At 44.5% G+C, this 15,785-nt stretch overlaps 1 protein-coding gene across 2 annotated transcripts in view; it reads left to right on the top strand.

Moving 5' to 3' along the window:
* FBXO42 (F-box protein 42) overlaps positions 1–15,785 on the top strand; it is a 48,265-nt gene that overhangs the window by 7,107 nt on the left and 25,373 nt on the right. Inside the window, exons 2-4 of one of the 2 annotated variants that reach the window (XM_056332372.1) lie at positions 4,457–4,789; positions 8,604–8,870; positions 11,340–11,456. In XM_056332372.1, the coding sequence (XP_056188347.1) occupies positions 4,723–4,789; positions 8,604–8,870; positions 11,340–11,456 (451 nt within the window). In that variant the 5' untranslated portion in view covers positions 4,457–4,722. The remainder of the gene's footprint in view (positions 1–4,456; positions 4,790–8,603; positions 8,871–11,339; positions 11,457–15,785) is intronic. The other variant, XM_056332373.1, reaches the window with a different exon arrangement.

Here is a 15,785-nt window from a genome sequence, read left to right as displayed (position 1 = left end):
CACTAATACACGGCTTTTTCCAGTGCATCCTCTTTTTTTTTTTTTTTTTTTTTTTTTTTTGTCCTGAAAGTCAGTACCCTTGAGCTTGTCTTCATTTCAGATTGAATGTCTCAGTGGTGCTCATGACTTATTTCTTAGTGGATAGGGGAACGATGTGGTTTGTGAATTTAGGGTGCAGAATAACTTTGTTTATTGCAAAAAGGAAATTCTTCCCCACCCCTCCTCCAGCACATGCATGTGCTAAGCCAAAGACCATGTTTTGGGGGGTAACTAGAAGCTTGAATGTGAGAGCTTGCATGACAAGTTGCCCTGCTGGTAAACCCTGACCTTGACCTGGCATTGGCTTAATTTAATTTTCCTGAGCGTTAAAACTTCATTCTTTGTTCCCACAGCAAAACGTTAAGCAGGAATCTTGCAGTGGTGTTAGAAACCTGAATCTTGACTGGTTGTCCTACTGCTTAAAGCAACAAGAGATTGCCTCATTTACATGGACAATGTTGCAGTGTGGGTATTAACGCTGATTATTTAAGTCTCTTAAGGTGCTGGTAGTTTCTGACGGAAGTCGTGTGGAGCAGCATGTGTCTGTCTCTCGATGAGCTCTTGCCAGGGTTATTTTCCTGGGAGCAAAGCTTCTGCAGTTTGCTCTCCCTCTCACGCTAATTCCCTGACCCTGTCGCCCCTTCCTGCCTGATTCAATGAAAGGATAAAGGTCTCAAAGATCCTGAGTTGCCCCAAGTTTCACAGGACAGGAAAGGGAGACGAAAGACCCTGTGGGCACCCTTGCTGAAGGCAAGAAAGCTCAAAATCCTGGAGATCAGAGGAGCTATGGGGGAGGAAAAAGGTCTGACACCCCCCCAAGTCCAATGCTGCAGGCAGCAGGGGCTCACCCACAAGCGATGCACCAGTAGGAAATGACATTTTTGCTGCTTCCCGAGCTGCCTGTTTTGCTGGCTGAGCTGGAGGAGGTGGATGCGATCCAGGGCTTTCCCAGCCAAGGAAGCCGTGCGCCAGGTCAGACTCTGACACTTGCTGCGGGCTGCTTTCCTGTGGCAGTGTTTGCTTGACACGTGGGCACCTCGGGGACTGTGGTTTCCTCCGTGTGGGCAGCAGTTTAGTGGGAATTGTGTTGGGAGCAGCTGTTTGGATTCATTGGGTTATGCTGTGCAAAGAAAGTTTTTCTTTTTTTAAAAAATAATCCCAACCGCACTGAATAGCTGCCTCTAATGCAGTCTGTCAAAAAGTTGGGAATTAAACCACCCAATATGTACAGGTACCTCCTAGTTTTGTTAGCAAACACTTCTCTAAGATATTTCCATGGTTTACATGCAATTATTTTGCCTGAATAGTTTATCTGGTCAGCTTGGTGATAGAAATGGGCATTGGGCTGTCTGGAAATGTAAATACAGAAACGATGTTTCAGAGGTGTGTTTTCAGATATATTTTTCATACAGTCAAAACTGAACTGGTTTTTAGACCAGTAGCATGTCTTTTCCTCATGGTTCAGCTGTAAATTTGCCTTCATTTGCCTGAAACCTGTGTACAGATTAGCCAATTTTAGCGGATTTGGGATGTTTAAGAGATGTCTGTAGAAAGTAAGGAGTGCTGTGTCATTTTTACAGGCTGTTCTCAAAATAATTAATTTAACTGCAGCTTTCCAAGTGCTGCCCGCAAGCTTGAGACCTGCTACGCTATTTTAACAGAGGAGAGAGGTGACAACTATTTCCAGGACCTGCTGTTGTGTGTTTGCTTGGCATTTATTGAGCAGGAGTTGTTGCTGATGAATCAGTGCAGGCAGGTTTGGATAGGTACCGAAAATCACATCAGTTGTTTTTATCCAGGCAGCCGCTGTGCAAACTGTTCGTCCTTAGACAGCTCATGTTACAGCGGGAGAAGCATCTACACGTTTTCTTGTAAAATCCTCTATTTCCAAGTCTCAGAGCCTTTCATTTCCTTGTTTAGGGATCATTCGCGTTTTCTGGCTAGCATGCAGTTTTGCCTTTCTTTCTGAAATGAATCATGATTATTTGTTTTGCTAGGAAAACGTTCAGGCGGGAATCATTTTAATTAGCGGCTCGCAGGGAGCCGGCAGAGGGAGTATGTGAGCCCCAAATACTAATTATTTACAGCCCTGCAAAATTTAGGGTGATTTCAGTAGAGGGGATGAATCACAAGAGCAAACCTAGATACAGACCCACCAATTATTACACCAGAGTGTAATTTTCCAAACAGGCCCAATGTGGGTCTGAGTTGCTGGAATGACCCGTCCTACATTTGGAGAACCCCAGCTAGGGTTGATTTTCAGACTTGCTGATTTTTTTGGCTTGGTTGGAGGAGGGATGTCATGTCATCGAGCAATTAATGAGGTTGCAGAGTTGGAGACGTGCACGTGGAAGCCCGAATTTTTATTGAGGAAACTGAAGGAGCGTGGTGCCCCATGTACAGATGCCTGGCCCACCTGGATCACTTTTTAAACTTAAGGGCAAATGTATTTAATGCCCAGTATGATTAAATTTGCAGATCGCTGGCCAACAGCATGTGTGTGAGCTCAAGTGGTACCTCAATAAGAAATATACCAGCTGCTTTTGTGCTGCTAGTGCTTATCAAGCCAGATTTTGACAGGTTTTAAAGAAGTTAAGCTGTTTTAAGTGTAATAATGCTGTCAAAAGGAATTAGGAAGCCTCCAAATCCCATTTGTTGTGGATGGGGGGGGTTGTTGGATGTTGGAGATCTCTCCTTGTTTAGCAGCATTCTGCAGGGATATCTGGAGATGGTGCCCTCACTTTTTGGTCTAGTTCTTGATTTGTTAATATTTTATTAAGCTTCTAGGCCAATTCTGAGGTTTTGTCCTGTTTATTCCATAAGCAAATTCGAATGACAGATTTTGCTGTGTACACCTGAAGTGCGGAGTCATGAAACTCGGCTGTTTCCTCTTGTTGTCATGAGCTGTACACTAATAACAAGTATATAAAATGTGCTGCATAGGTTTGTATTCCTATAATAAATCCAGAAAAAACCTCAAATTTTCTCTCATTTTGTAGGAAGAAAGATTAGGCGTAATTTATTTTTAGTTGCTGTGCTGATTGGGCAGTAAATCTTACTGTGCAGTGTTATTACTGGTTTTTTTGGTGAAAGTTTACAATAAAAATGAGCAGGGATCTGGAGTAGCTGAAGGTTAGCTCATCATCGTCGGGAGGGAAGGAGGGATTTCTGGTAACTTTAAACCTTTTTATTACAATAATCAATTAAAATTCAGTTGCAATCATGCTGTTTCATTGCAGCATGGACCAGGTTATATGGCACTGTAAAATGAAGTCATGTAATTTTGAATTTGTCTCTGGAGTCTATAAAAATACTGGTTTAACAGGGAAAACACAAGGCAGGGAGGTAATACTGAAAGATACAGATTTGACTTTTCAAACTTGCAGATGGAGTTTAGGAAACCTTTATTTTCATGGGCGAAGCTAGGTCTCATATGAAAGAAAAAAAAAAACAATTTCCTGTTGAAGGGCGGCTAAAGGGAAAAAAAAAAGGAAACGCTGTGCTTCAAAGAACTTGTAATTGCCTGTTTTGCAGGGATAAGAAGAAAAGCATGCTGTAGGTATCCCTGAGGTCTTGCTCCTTCATCTGGGTGCGATGCTCAATGACAGCACAGACAGGATATTGCTCATCGTTTGGTTTCCCAGAGGCTTTGTTTTCTTTTTGCTGACTAAAATCAGCTTTTTCTTTCCATTCTTGAACTTCTCTAGCAGTTGATTTTCAAAGGGGTCAGCTCTAACTGGTGCAAGTTTTGGGGGACTGGAAACAACATCTTACTGAACAGCGTTTATTCCTACCCGGAATCCAGTGGCTCCCACAGACCTTTCACTCCCTGTGCTCTTGCTTTCATAAAATAGTGTGCTTCTGCCTAGGAAATAGTGCTTTATTTTTTCTTTTACATCACTAGAAAATGGCTCGGGGCTTCTGTAGGGCAACTGATAGTAGCAAAAGCCAAACTGAAGCGGGCGAAGCTGCTGTTGAAGTGCTTGGTGGCATGGCTGCATGAGACAAACAATAAAATACTGTGCAAAAATAACCCATCCCAATACCATTGGAAATTTTTTTCAAGGAAAGCAGCCTAAGACTTATTATTAAATGTGTCTGATGGAATAGGCTTTTTTTTTTTTACACTGGGTAAGAGAATAAGCCTAAAAGGTCTAAATGTCCCCATAAATGCTACCCTGCCGTGCAGATGGGCCTGTTGACAAGCAGAATAAGCAGTTGCAAAGTATGAGGAAGAGTCTGGAGTGAGTTAGAGGCAGTTGCTATCTTCCAACCCTAAATTAACGCCGTAGCTCCTGATTGCCAAGTGCAATTAACCGTTCTGTTCTGCAGAGTCCCTTTCTCGTTCCAGCTGCAGCAGTCAGCCAGCCAGGGCTGGGTCCTTTCACACACCTTTATTATTTTTTTTTTCCCCCAGGTGAGAACATAGCTTCTATGATTATGTTTGGAGAGAGAATTTTTTGTGGCATGTGAAAATGAGCATTCCCTTATGCATAATGTGCTCTGACTCAATACTATTGCACGGCCTCTTATTTTCATTCAAGAACTTTCCCTTGGAGGCTTTTTCCCCTAAAATCTGTTGACTTAAAGGAAAAAAAAAAAAAAAGGCCAGGTCAAAAACCCTGCGGGTTCAAGCACTTCTTAAAACAGCTGAGAGTTGCGGAGAAGAGGAGGCAGCTCGGGATGGGAACCACCGATGCCACCCACGCCTGTGAATTGGGGTCAATGGGACCAGGAGAGGTGCTCGCAGGTAGGAAAACCTTGCTGGGACAAGAGGGGGTTTGCAGGAGCTGGCTGCCTGATGTCACTACCAGGCTTCAAGAAGTGCTTAAACCTGGTGGGTTTTTTTGCCTGCATTTTAATATTCCTCATCTGTTTGTTCCACTGCAGTGGGTAATTACTTTAGCAGAATAAATGGCAGGTTCTTAAATGATTTCAGGAGGGGAGAGAGGGAAAATTGAAATGCTGTGAAAGGAAGAAAAGAGTTACAACGTTTTGCCAGCTGGCAGACACACAGCTTTTAGGAAGGGCCAGGCAAATCTGATCAGTGCTAGTGGAGCTCTGTTTCAGCTGCCCTTCTAGCGTTTCTTTACATGTTATTTTAAGCAGCTGCAATTCCTCCTTGGTAGGGCTTTAGGCAAATTTCTGAACGCTGTAAAACCTCTGCTGCTGGAATATAAAGGCACTTCTCCACAACCAGGAGGGCTGTAGGGTCCAAAATATGATGCTTCAAGGGACTTGTGTTGGCCTTTGCAGCAATCAGTCCAAGCAGAATGGGGCTCCTGGATCTGTTTTAGTGAGTTAATTGAATTGCATATACTTTTGGATGAGAGATGACTGCTTAAATCACTTTGCTGCAGCTTTTTGAGTGCTCAGAGATTAATTTTAGTCTGTGTACAAATTGAAGCCCAGGCTGGTACAAGCATAGAGCACCTGGAGAGCCAGGATGAGTGAGAAAGCACCTATTGCATCTCCCCTGAACGCAAACAGGACAGAAGCACTCTGTTCTGCTCTTCAAATAACTAGCAAAAACACTGGCATGGGATTTCCTCCCATGGATCTGCTGAATAATTGGTAATAGGAGCTTGTTGGGATGCTTTAGCTCTCTCTTACTGACTGTCTGAGGTTTTTTCCTTTTTTTGATGTTGGAGCAGGGTTATAGGACAGGGCTTTTCCTGCTTTGCAGTCTGGGAGTAGTTATTCCCAGCCCACTGTTTCCGTGCCATGAGAGCAAAATCTGCATCCATGGCAGGTCAGGCTTGAAGGGTTATTTTGACAGCAACTTGCCTTTTGGGAGTTGTTTGTTGCCAGTCTTGTTTTCCTTAAGAAAAATAACACATCATGAGTGTGCAAAGTTGATGCCTAAAAGTTTAGAAAACAAGGATCTAGCAAAGTAGATGCATTTGAATATTTGTAATATTATCAAGTGGTCTGGTAAGACCAGACAAAACCCAGTGCAGCTTCTCCATCCCCAGATCTGCACGAGCATGTGCTATTTGAGGCATCAAGGGATTTTGCTACTCCTCCTGCCTTTTTAAAATTGGCCCTAGAGATGCTTTTCTAACGCCTAAGCTGTTTTGCGCCTGTGATTAGCTTGCTATGTTGTGTGGTTCCCAAGCCCGCTCCAGAGGATTGAAATTGGGATTTAATAATTGGAAAAAAAACCTTGCTAGCCAGGCATTCGTTCCTGCACTTCTCAGCAGACTTCCTGCAGTAGGTTTTGGACATTATTTAAAGGGCAAATAAAAGCTGTTGGGAAACACACATAATCTTTGCTTCTAAACCTTAATAACACAACAGATGTCTTGTGTGAACCTGTCGAGCTGAGGCTTATGTTCGGTGTTGTCACCCGCAGGTGCCCTGTTGTACCTGATCTGGATGCAAATGTGCTTATGTTTGGTTTTCTAGCATGTTTTCAGGGTGTGAAATGCCTTCTGCTCTGCCTGGGTAGGTGTTCTGCTCTGTTTTCCCAAGCTGTGAGATAGGGACCAACCCTCCTTCCTCCAACCTCCCTGGCTCGAGCAAAACCGCATCCCAAGGTTGGAGTACTGGCAGCCTTTGGCTTCCTGCCCTGTCATGTCAGGGTGGAAATCAGCACATGCGCTTCATGACAATAGATGCTTTTGCTTGGAAAAAGACCCAACCTTCTGGTTTTTAAATTATTTTTTTTTTCTTTTTTTTAGTGCAGCTTCACTTTTTCTTTTTTAGTTTTCCATTTCTTAATCTTTGGGAATATGTGTATTATCTGCTGCGTAATGCAGTTTGCTGGCAGCAGCAGCAGCGCTTGTGTCAAAGCATTTGGGTTTCAACCTTTCTCTGTCATAACATTGACTCTAAGAAGGATTTCTGACACGGGAAAATGTGCAGAGCATCTGTTAGGCTGATAACTATAAGTTTAATTTTGACGTCGTTTCTACTGAAGATTGACAGCCCTTAGGATTTTCTGAAGCTGCTTCATTGAGGAACCTGACAAAAGTGGAGAGTAATGCTGTCGAATGCAATTTTTCTGAGCATTAATTAGTTGTCATGGCAAGCTTTTCCGCTCTGCATCTCTGCTGTCTGTTATTCCCGTGGCTCTTTGGCTCAATGCATGCTGGGATGGGAAAATCCTAGGTTTAGCTAGGGAAGACAGTAGAGTTTGCATCGCTGGAAGCTTTTTAGTTTATTCCTGATAGCTAGGTAACTTAAATTCCTTCAAGCCGTATTTTCTGTGATACTAAGAGTTTGGTAAAAATAAGGTACTATAAACTTGTATTTAAGTGTGTTGGGCAAAAAGCCATGTCTTGTCTTCCCTCTTGAGGAGTGGGTTTGCTTCCTGGGCTTGTTGTGGATGGGATTTGTCCCATGGACTGCGGTGATCTGCATCCCATCATCCCAGTCAATCTGAGACCTGGAGATGCCTGGGCAGCCTCTGCCTGGTGAAGTTGGGAGAAACTCATGCTGAGCGATGTAAGAGCTGAAACCTTGCCCTCATGTGGGTCCTCCATTACAACCTGCTGTGCTAGGAAAGGATAAAAAGGGAATTTGTGGTTGCAGTTTCTGGAAAAGAAAGTCCACGTGTCATGTTCATGAGCTGTTATTTTGGTGTGACCTATCAGTGCCTGCAATCACAGAGCCATTGCATCCCTTAGTCTTCACCCAGTGGCACTGGAAGGGAAAATTCTTGCTGTTCTCCCCAGAATAGGTTGGCTGCTTCCTAGGAAATAGGGTCCAGGGATTTGTTTTGCAGCAATGGGCATGGGTTTAACTGCACACGATGCCAGCTGGCCACATTGGATGCAGCCACTTGTTAAGATGAATTTATTTCATGATATATTTCTGTCATCGATATGTTACCTTATACTCAAGTTGTTCTGAATCGCTGGAGATAACAATATTGGATATTCCAGCCTTTCAGCAGCAGTAAATCTGTGGGGATTTTGCTTTCCTCACCAGCTACCAGAACTGTGTGCAAGTATTTAACAACCAAAAAAAAGGGAATGTTAAGGGAGAATGGGTCAGGGTTTTTTCCCCCGCTGTGTGCTACTGAGAAATTGCTTGAGATAAAGCAGGCTCACTGGCAAAACTGGTTATGCAGGGGAGGAAGAGTTCCAAAGCTGTTCCTTCGATCCTTTCGTGCCTTGGGTTGCTCTCAATTCAGTGGGGATCCCTTTCCCAGTCACTGCCCAGCTCTGCAGTGCAAACCAGCCCAGGCCACCAGTGTGGCAGCACGGTGCCTCTCATGCTCAGCAAGGGAGCAGGGGTTCAGGAGGCTGCTGTTCCTCCAGTGTGCTGGTTTTTTGCTCTCTCTGGACCTGTCTGTAGGCAACAGCAGGGCTGAGAGTGGGGAGAGATGAAGTGGCCTGGGAAAATGCTGCGCTGATGGAGAACAGCTTGTTCCTAAGCCGTGTTCAGCCTGCTTCAAAGCTGTGCAAAAACCACGTCCTTGACTTGGAGTTTGCTGGGGTAGAGCCTGACATAGACCTTTGGTGTAACATACAGAGTTAGCAGATGTATTTCTGATGCTATTAATTTCCTTTGTGACCTTACTGTTGTCTCTTCCCCGCCCCCCCACCTCCTTGCAGCTGTGAAGTGGAATGCCATGGCCAGTTCCTCGGACAGTGAAGATGACGGTTTTATGGCTGTGGATCCAGAAGACGCTGTGGTCGAAGGGACGATGGAGCAAGACGATGAGCCACATGCTGAGCTGGAGGTCGAGGAGACCAGGCATAACAGATCAATGCTGGAGCTCCCAGAAGAGGTTTTGGAATATATTCTCTCCTTCCTTTCACCCTATCAGGAGCACAAAACGGCTGCCCTTGTCTGCAAACAGTGGTATCGACTAATCAAAGGTACAAATAGCTGTAATGAGACTGCATTTTTTTAATTGTGGGAACACGGATTTGGATCCTAGCTGCTCTTTTGTTAGCCTCCTCTATTGTTTTCCCCTCAAACTGAGAAATTTGACTTACACAAAATGCCAGAAAAATAGCTACAGCCATCGGGTCGCTTGCTTTGCTCAAGGTATTGCTAATAATGGTGCAGAGTTGAGTCCCTCTACCTCATTTGAAGTATAAGAGAGTGAAACCCCAAAACCCCCATGATGGAGCAGCTCACTTATGTCGCTTTTGAAAGCTCCCCGTGCGTAGCTGACGTGCAGTGCTGTTGGCCTGGCATTCAGGCTTCCTCCACCACGCAGCAGCCCCCACTGCCGGCATGCCGTGTCTAACGTGGCTGTAATTGTGCTTCGTGGCTGTAATTGTGCTTCGTTTGCATCTTGCTCGGTAATTAACATTCCCAAAGCTTATGCTTTTGGCTGGAAACAAAGCCATGTCTGATTCTTACAGCTCTGCTGAAGATAAGTGGTATACAAAATCTACATTAATATAGATCTGCATATTCAGACTTCCTGAAAGAGTAGCCCTGAGATACAGATACTTTGCTTTGCCTCTGTGCAGCATTAATTCTGAAGCCTCATGGCAATATTTTAATGCTAGATATATATGTTACAACAAATAGGTAGGTAAAGTTTGGACAAGGATACAAACAAAGCTCTCTGCTTCAGTATTTTTTGAATATATTGAATGGTTTCTGTTATGTTTCTGTTGGGGACATACACTTTGGTTGCAAGCATCATTAAAAAACAAGCAGTTTAAAAGGAGACCACAGTTAAATCGGTAGGAAATGAGGCACGCTGCTGCATGAGGGTAACTTGTTTCCTCTGGAAAATGCAGAATGGGTGTCAGGTGAGAAACGCCTTTGGCGGGTGTGTGGGGTGATGTCTAATTTATGGACTTCTCTGCACATGGGAAAGCATTGCTCAGATTCCAGGCATTTTCTGCCTTGCCTGGACGTTAACAGGCTGGAGGTTAAGAAAAACACAGCTGCTTCAGAAGCGAACATTGCACAAAATTACTCTTTTTGCATAATTTTGGGTCAGCAGCAGCCCACACCCCTGTTGAAAGGTTTTTTTTCAAGTGTCCATGGCCCTTGAGTTGCAGCTTGGGTGTGCTTTCTCACACGTGCTTGTTCCTGGAGCAGCCTTAAGAGATGCAAAGGATGCAGCTGGAACAAACAAGCACCTGGTGATTCACCCCAAAATAGACTGTGGGAAACATCCCTGGAGTGGAAGGGAGGGCTGAGCAGCCCGAGGCACGACGTGGTGTTGGAGTGAGTAGTCCGAGTCTCGAGTCTCAGGGGATGAAGTGGTGCTGGGCAGCTGTGCCATTTTTGTGGCAACTATAGTAAAAAAAGGGAGTGTAATTGCTAACCTGTGTGCCATGAAGCAGAGAGGTCACTTGAGGTAAATGCTGGATTTGTTTTCTCATTCATTTTTCCTGTTTGTCAGGATACATCTGCTATGAAATCCGATAGTTCAGATTGTTTCTCACATGAGTCTTGGTGACAGGCTGCTTAAGGACCCTGGGCTTTTTTCTTTTTTTTTTTTTTTTTTTCTTTTATCAGAAAAAAACCATCAACTTCCTGCTTTATATCGTGGAGTGTGATTTCTTACTGGGGGTGTTCCTGGCACTGGGTTTTCAATAAACAAATCCTTGGGAAAAAAATCTGGGCAGATTGTGGCATCCTCAGTGCTAGGGCCGCTGTAGCGTAGCGGATGCCACCAAGCATCTGTTGAGCTGCTGCAGTCATAAAACTTCACCAGACCCTTTTCTTTCCACAGGGAGCAGTCTCTGGCCCCTCTCAGCACAAACATAGACATATGTACTCCATACACAGAATTAATTGCAGCTCTGAGGCTGGCCTGCTCCACAGAGGAGCTGTAGTCAGCCAGATCTGTTCCCTCACACAGCTAAGGAGGAATATTTTCACCTAAGGCACACTGACTTTTATCACTGATGTCTCCTCTCGCATTTATTTTAGATTCCTTTGCAGTAGCTGCGTGCATGCTCTTAAAAATTCATTATTGCATGTTATTTGTTCTCCAAGGTCCGTTAAGGGAAGGGCAGCTGCCTCTCAGGGGGTGTGATTAGGGGACAGCAGGTTTGTGTTGCAGCAAAGAAGGCTGAAAACCAGCTCTGCTAAGGCATCATGCGTGTTTACCTTTCACAAAGCTTTGCTTTACCAAGCTACAGCTGACAGATACTGGAAATGTGGTGAATCAGTTCAGTGAACGTTGCTGACTTCCCCATTTGCAGAGTCCCCATTCTTTATTCTGTTTAATCCTCTGAATTTCCACCAGTGTATTTATAATCTAAATACAGGGGTTCTTTATAATTGCTGTCACGCTGCTTGTGCAACTGTGCAGGCACGGTTTGTTCCCAACCTGCCTCAAATTTTGCTGACATCTTGTTTTTCCCTAGGTGTGGCCCATCAGTGTTATCATGGCTTTATCAAAGCAGTGCAAGAAGGAAATATTCAGTGGGAGAGTCGCACTTACCCCTACCCGGGCACCCCCATCACACAACGCTTCTCGCACAGTAAGTAGCTGCTGGGGAAAGCTCTGCTCACCTTGATTTGCAACGGGAAGCTGCAACCGAGGGGTTTGCACTGCATCACTTGGGATGCAGCAGTGCCGCACGTGCCTGCCGCTGCAGCAAGTGTTTCAACAGGTCGGTGTAACGCGCAGCTCTGCCAACACAAGCACTTTGCACAAGAAGAAGGATTCAGTGGCTGCTTGCAGTAGTTATTGCCTCATTGCTCCTAGGAAATGTTAATGGAGCTGGGGTGGGGGTTTTGCTTGCTGGTTTTGTGTATTTTACATGCGGCCACCTTTCCGCAGCTCCGAGTGTGAGCTGTGTCCTCTTTGAGAGAAACCACACGTAGCCCTAGACTCAAGTCATTACTGTCAAAGCCAATGAGTTTGCCTAGCCACGGCACTCAGGGATGTACGTTGGCTGCTTTTACAGCAGAACATCTATATCTGTGAGTAATATAATTTGGAGGAAGGCTGAGTGTGGCTGGCTTCAAAATAAAACAGAGAGCTGCATGTGAGAAGTAAGCATATTCACTGGTAGAAGTAAGCAATTCAGTTGACAATGCTGCTTAATGTGTGGGTGAATTTGCCCTGCTTCCAAGTTTCTGGAAGAGAACAGGAAAAGCATTCCCATTGAGGGAAAGATACTTAAATAAAATGTGTTATTTGTACTGCAATAGCATGGAGCTGCCTCAGCCTGCTCCGCCATGTGATGTAGTCAAATATGACAAAAATTCAGTCTTTGTGGCTTCGTTGCTGGGTCTGAGCCCTCTGGGAGGCAGTTCTTCCGAGGAGCAAATTTCATTTTTCTAAAGGTAAATATATGTGGTGTAAGCCGCGCGATTCCAAGAGCAAGCAGGCATAAAATTTTCATATTCCCAAGTAATAATTCATGAAGAAACCAGTGTGCAGCTTTCTGCCAAGACAAGTTCAGGAGACACTACAGGAAGCTCTGGTGAAGTCATTGTGCTCTTCAAATATTTCCTTGTTCTCCTAAAGAATAAAAAAGGCACCACTATTCATTGCTTGTTTTTAAGTGGCCGCGTTAAAGTGCTTATTAATGACTTGCAGATTTGTGTGTGTATTCCCCTCATTTTTTGCAGCCTTTTGGCAACTGATGAGCTTTAAGGGCTAAGTAGAAATTACCTGAACAAGGCCCAAATACTGCACCAAAGACCACTGTGTGCTCTTCAAATTATTCTGCTGCCCACCAGGGGTTTCCTCTGAGCGTGCTGCTGTTACACTTGATACAAAATGAGTTGTCTTGCTAAAGCCACTGCCCTTGGAGCATGTAATCTGTATTAGCCTCGCTATTTGACAGTGTCCTGGCTCTAGTGAGCCCTCCGTTGCTACAGAAGCATTATTAATGCACCTTATGTCCAGAAGGCTAGTCTGGATTAACTTGTTTGCTGACTTAAACTGATTATTTATGTTTTTTTAAAGCTTTTTTTAAGGTTTCTGCATCTGCTGTATCTGCTTTCCCTACAACAGAGTGTTGGGTGTTCGTGGGTGGATTCCAATATTAAACTGAAGCTACAAATTATTAACTGCAGAAATTCAAACCGAATATCTGTTTGTGATCTAAAATACTAAGATGCGGTGAGCAGAGGTGAAGCAGGAACAGGAGGTTCAGGGAAGAGGGCAGTGAGGGAGGACTTGCAAACCCCTTTTTTAGGGGTGATTTGCCAGTTTTTGTGGAAAGACGTCATCTACCAGGCATGAGTTGTTTGAAGTCAGCTACTGTTGCCTGTTGGCATTAAAGAAGTGGCTAGGGCTATCTCTTTTCCAGGATTTATTAGAAATATCCCAGAAATGCTCATATGGAGCATAAAAGGACAAGCGAGAGAATTTTAAATAGTTGGAGGTCACTGTGTCATCTTATCAGTTCGGAAGGGAGTAATAGAAAAACTGTTTGATAAGGAATAATTAATGGAAGTTACTGTTGTCTCATGGAGAGGGAGTATTTGGCAAGGTCTTTGATCATACAACTGATAACAAACTTTATGGATGAGCGGTAGGTTTTCTAAAGGATTTGACTGAAGCTGCAGAACATCATACAATATCAGTAGTGCTGGTTTTTAGTTCTAAATGTACAGGTTTACTGGAAGACATGCTTCACGAATAGGTTTTTTTTTTTTTAAAGCTGAACACCAGGTATAATGTTTGCTGTAGTCATCTAATTCTTTTTAAGCCCTAACGTATGAACCTACAAATATCATAGCAGGGCGATGACTCATGTGGTTAAATAACTGGCCACAATCAGGACACGATGTCAGAAGGCACAGGAATGCAGAAACGGAAAAGCAGCAGAGGAATGTCGACCGTTGTGCCAGAAATATTGATCTTTTGATGGAAGAGTGACTAATTTTAAATACTGATTATTTTTTTTCCATGCAGTCTGGGGAGCATGGCACCAACATGATGACTAATTAAAGCAATTTTGTGGTTTACCCTGAGAGGCAAGGGAGAGGTAGAAGCTGGAATGTTGTTTGTTTTACAGGATGGGCTGCTTTTGTACCAGAGCTACAGCTCTTAATATCACCCAGCTTTGCTCCGTATATCCCTGTCTTTTGGCTGCACTGCATCCCTGCACTGCAAGGAGCATGAAAATGGTATTTTAGAGAATAAGGAGATAGATGTGGGATTTTCTTTTTTTCCCCACAAAGATGTGGAGAGCTGGGCTTTCTGAGGTCTGGTGCATTCTTCTCGTGCTGCAACTTGCGGCGCAGTTGCTGTAAACATCTGTGCCAGCCAACAGGACCGGGTGCTTTCATCTGCAGCCCTACCTCCTCGGCGCCGCCATCCTGCGGGCTCTCGTGCCAAGCGTGGCTGGGCGTGGAGAGGTTACCTCCAAAACCCAGCTCCGCGTTGGAGGAAGCAGTGCCAGCAGCTCAATGTACAACACTTGCAGCATTGGCTTGGCAGGGTCCCCCTGGGAGCGCCAACGCCGAGGGCTGTCAGCCTTTAGCCGCAAAGCTGTGGTGCTGTTTTCAGCCGAGGGCCGTGTAGCAATGGGATTTCAATAGCCAGGCTGACTCTTTCCCCTCTTTCCGATGGGGATTACGACCTTTGAACTTGGATAGGTTACTTTATTTGATGTACTCAAAGTTTAAAAAGTCAGTGCCCTTTAATTATCGTGAAGGGCATGTGCTTTGCATTCAGTTTTCCCTTCCCAGCTGATCTTTATTTCAGTTATCTCACGCTCTGGGTGAAAGTCTCTGATGCTTTGTTATGCAGCACTGAGGGGAGACAGGAACATGTTCAAAGCAAGCTGGCTCTGTCTCTGTTTGGGTATCAGTGCCTTCAGACATCAGAAATACTTATTCTCTGCATTTCCAGTTACAAAGATGTGCCATCTCTGCATACTGAAACTCTGGGGGATGCTGAATTTTACTGGACTCTAAAAAACAACTAAAAATCCATTCAGTGTTTTCAACCCAAAAAAGAGCTAAAGGCACCAAGGACTTGCACCCTCCTCCCCTGATGTATTCTACACCTTTGCAAGGCTGATAAAAATTGCAGTTTTCACTTGTGCTGGTTTTTTTCCCCCTAATATTTTTTCCCCAGAAACTAATCTGTCTTCCTCAGCTTCAGAAGCTTTAAATGGTTTGCTAAGAAGTAGGAAAGCACAGTTTAAATTATTTTGGTCTAGGATTAAAATACATGCCATGCAGACGTCATGGTGCCTGGCTGGCTGGCCTGGCTTTTAAATCCAAATAGAGGAGAAGAATGCTGCCACCTCCCCTCAAAAATAATAAATGAGCTGTGCTGTTGTGTGAAAGCAGTGCCTGCCAAGGGCTTGGCGTGGGGAGGAGGTAAGAGGCTCTCGACCTGTCATGGTTTAGGTAGGGATTAGATTTCTAAGGAAGCTAAACCTTTCAAGAAAGGTGAAGTCGAAAAACCACGGCATTGCTTTGCACCAGGCTTTAATTGCACATACGTATGGTGCAAAGTACTGGCTGGTGCCTTCCTGGGTGGAGGTGACATTGCAGCCTACAAGAGGTCTTACCATGTAGAAATGATGTACGGTCGAACCTTAAGCAGTAGGTAAAGCTATAAAAATGCTCTTAATCGTTATTTCTTCCTCAATCCCATCCCAGGTAATTCCACTACACCACTGTTTATATACCCTCCACCCCAGACAGCTCCAAAGTGATGTGTCGTGGCATATGGGTGCATATTGTATTAGTTTGGTAAGACGGGTTGAGATGATGACAGTTCAGTTGCACGTAAGGACGTCGTGTGGATGCAGGCGGGGGAGAGCTGGGTGGTCTCATCCTGCGGAGCACATCCCGTGTCTTCAGCTCCCCCGTTCCCTCTGTGTGGTCAGCAG

This window comes from Falco biarmicus, chromosome 3, assembly GCF_023638135.1.
Source record: "Falco biarmicus isolate bFalBia1 chromosome 3, bFalBia1.pri, whole genome shotgun sequence".
In the NCBI taxonomy this organism is placed as follows: domain Eukaryota; kingdom Metazoa; phylum Chordata; class Aves; order Falconiformes; family Falconidae; genus Falco; species Falco biarmicus.
This window is presented reverse-complemented; position numbering and strand designations above follow the sequence as displayed.